The sequence below is a fragment of the Passer montanus genome, unplaced genomic scaffold, assembly GCF_014805655.1.
Source record: "Passer montanus isolate IOZ18808 unplaced genomic scaffold, ASM1480565v1 scaffold76, whole genome shotgun sequence".
Lineage (NCBI taxonomy): Eukaryota > Metazoa > Chordata > Aves > Passeriformes > Passeridae > Passer > Passer montanus.
Window position 1 is genome coordinate 519,751 of NW_024372813.1, and position 2,281 is coordinate 522,031.

At 57.0% G+C, this 2,281-nt stretch overlaps 1 protein-coding gene across 1 annotated transcript; it reads right to left on the reverse strand.

The window, feature by feature from the left end:
* Positions 1–200: 200 nt before the first annotated feature.
* Positions 201–1,902, reverse strand: LOC120512667 (transcription factor SOX-3-like). The gene has a single exon (XM_039731233.1). It carries the CDS (start codon positions 1,859–1,861, stop codon positions 905–907), a length of 957 nt encoding a protein of 318 aa, XP_039587167.1. The 5' UTR covers positions 1,862–1,902; the 3' UTR covers positions 201–904.
* Positions 1,903–2,281: the final 379 nt, after the last annotated feature.

Here is a 2,281-nt window from a genome sequence, read left to right on the forward strand (position 1 = left end):
GCCTGCGGGGAGCCCCGGGACGCGCCCGGCCCCGCTCCGCGCTCCCGCAGCCGACCCGCACAAAGCGCCCGCACACCGCCGACGTGCCTGATAGAAAATTTATTGATCTCTCTTCGTTTGGAAGAAGGAAGCAAACGAGGAATAGGAACAGGGAAGAGTGTTTCGATGAGGGGTTTTTTTTTTTGGTTTTTTTTTTTTTTGGAAGGAATCCGGTAACAAAACTAAAACGTTTTTATCCGATATGTCAAAACATGTTTCACAGTAAAATTCACAAACCCATTTACATAAGTTTACAGTTTAAGAAAAACCAAGACATACAACTTACTATAAATAAAAGAAACGCGTTTGCGACCCGCACAGCTCTGCTCTCTCCCACCTCCCCCGTTTCAAGGAATAAAACCTCAAAATTAAAAAGTCGTGGAAGCTACAGATTGCGGATGGAAACCAAGCGAGGGTCGATAACAAAACACTTAATAAACCACAGCGATTATGTGAACAACCGAGTTTAAAAACAAATGCCCGCGGTTTTTATGTCATTGCAACGCTAGAAATCAAACTGGAAGATGCAAGATTTTTATAAAAAACTTTTAAGCGAATAAAACAGTGCCCAACCTAGCCGAAACCAGGAAAGGAGTTGCCGTGGTTTGAAAACTTCACAGCGGCTTCTAGGAGGCAGGAGTTGTGCTCTATTAAAATAACAACGTGCTCAAATATTATTTCTTGTAAAAAAAAAAAAAAGAAAGAAAAAAAAAAAGGACACAACTAACGGATTTCCTTTTTAAAATTTCTCCGGAGTTAGTATTAAGTCTGCTAAGCGGGGCAACACTGCCGAACGTCCCGGTGCAGTCAGGGAGCGGTGGTGGGGTTAGGGATGAGGACGGCGAGCCGTCCGGAGCAGCCAAGTTTATATGTGAGTTAGTGGTACGGTACCATTGACGGCAGTCCCGGCACTCTGGTAGTGCTGGTGCACGCTGTGTAACCTGCTGCCCTGCAGGGCCGAAGGGTCTGTGGCATCCCCGCCGGGGGGCAGGTACATGCTGATCATATCCCGCAGGTCTCCCAGGCAGGCCCTCTGCGAGTGGGAAGTGATGGCCGGAGGCGGCGAGCTGGGCTCGGATTTCACCACGGAGCCCATGGAGCCCAGGCTCATGGCCGTGGAGGGCTGCTGGCCGTAGGCGGCGGGGGACATGCTGTAGGTGGAGGCGGCGTTCATGTAGGTCTGGGCCGTGGACATCATGGGGCTGTACTGCAGGCCCGTCATGTCGTAGCGGTGCATCTGCTGCAGCTGCGGGCTGTTCATGCCCGGGTGCTGGCTGTAGCCCAGCTGGTCTTGCATCAGCGAGTAAGCCCCGTTGGTCCAGCCGTTCATGTGGGCATAAGTGTCAATCCTCTGCCCCACCCCGACGGGGCTGCTCACCGCGCTGCCCCCGCCCGGGGCCAGCAGGTTACCGGGCAGCGAGTATTTGTCCTTCTTCAGCAAGGTCTTGGTCTTTCTCCGGGGCCGGTATTTGTAATCCGGATACTCCTTCATGTGCACGGCCCGCAGCCGCTTGGCCTCGTCGATGAAGGGCCGCTTCTCGGCGTCGCTCAGCAGCTTCCAGTCGGCGCCGAGGCGCTTGCTGATCTCCGAGTTGTGCATTTTGGGGTTCTCCTGGGCCATCTTCCGCCGCTGTCCGCGCGACCACACCATGAAGGCGTTCATGGGGCGCTTCACCCGGTCCTGGTCCGAGCCCGCTCCCGCTCCGCTGCCGGCCCCGCCGCCTCCGCCGCCTTTGCCGGTGCTCCCCGGAGCGGGGTTACCCCCGGTGCTGCCCGGCGTGGGCTGCGGCGCCTTGATCTCCGTCTCCAGCATGCTGTACATGGCCGGGGCCGGTAAAAGGTGCGCCAGGGCGGCGGGCAGGCGGGCACCGAGCGAGGAGAGGAAGTTCAAAAAAAAAAAAAAAAAAAAAAAGACGAAAAAAAAAAACAAAAAAAAAAAAAAAGAAAAGAAAAAGAACCTGTCTGGGCGGCTGCCACGAGGGAAGGAGGAAGTTTGGGTGCTGGCAGAAGCGCCGCTCCCCGAGGTGCCGGAGCTGCGCTGTGCGGAGCGGCTCCCGCGGGCGGCTGCGGGCGATGCGCGCTCGGCTCGGGGGGTCCGTGATTGACGGGCTATAAATGAGGGGGCGGCGGCCAATCAGCGAGCGGCTCCCGACAGCCCCGCGCCGGGAACGGACCGGCCGGGGGCGGACCGAGCCGAGCCGGGCCGGGCCGGGGATGGGATACCGCGGGGCCGCGCCCCTCC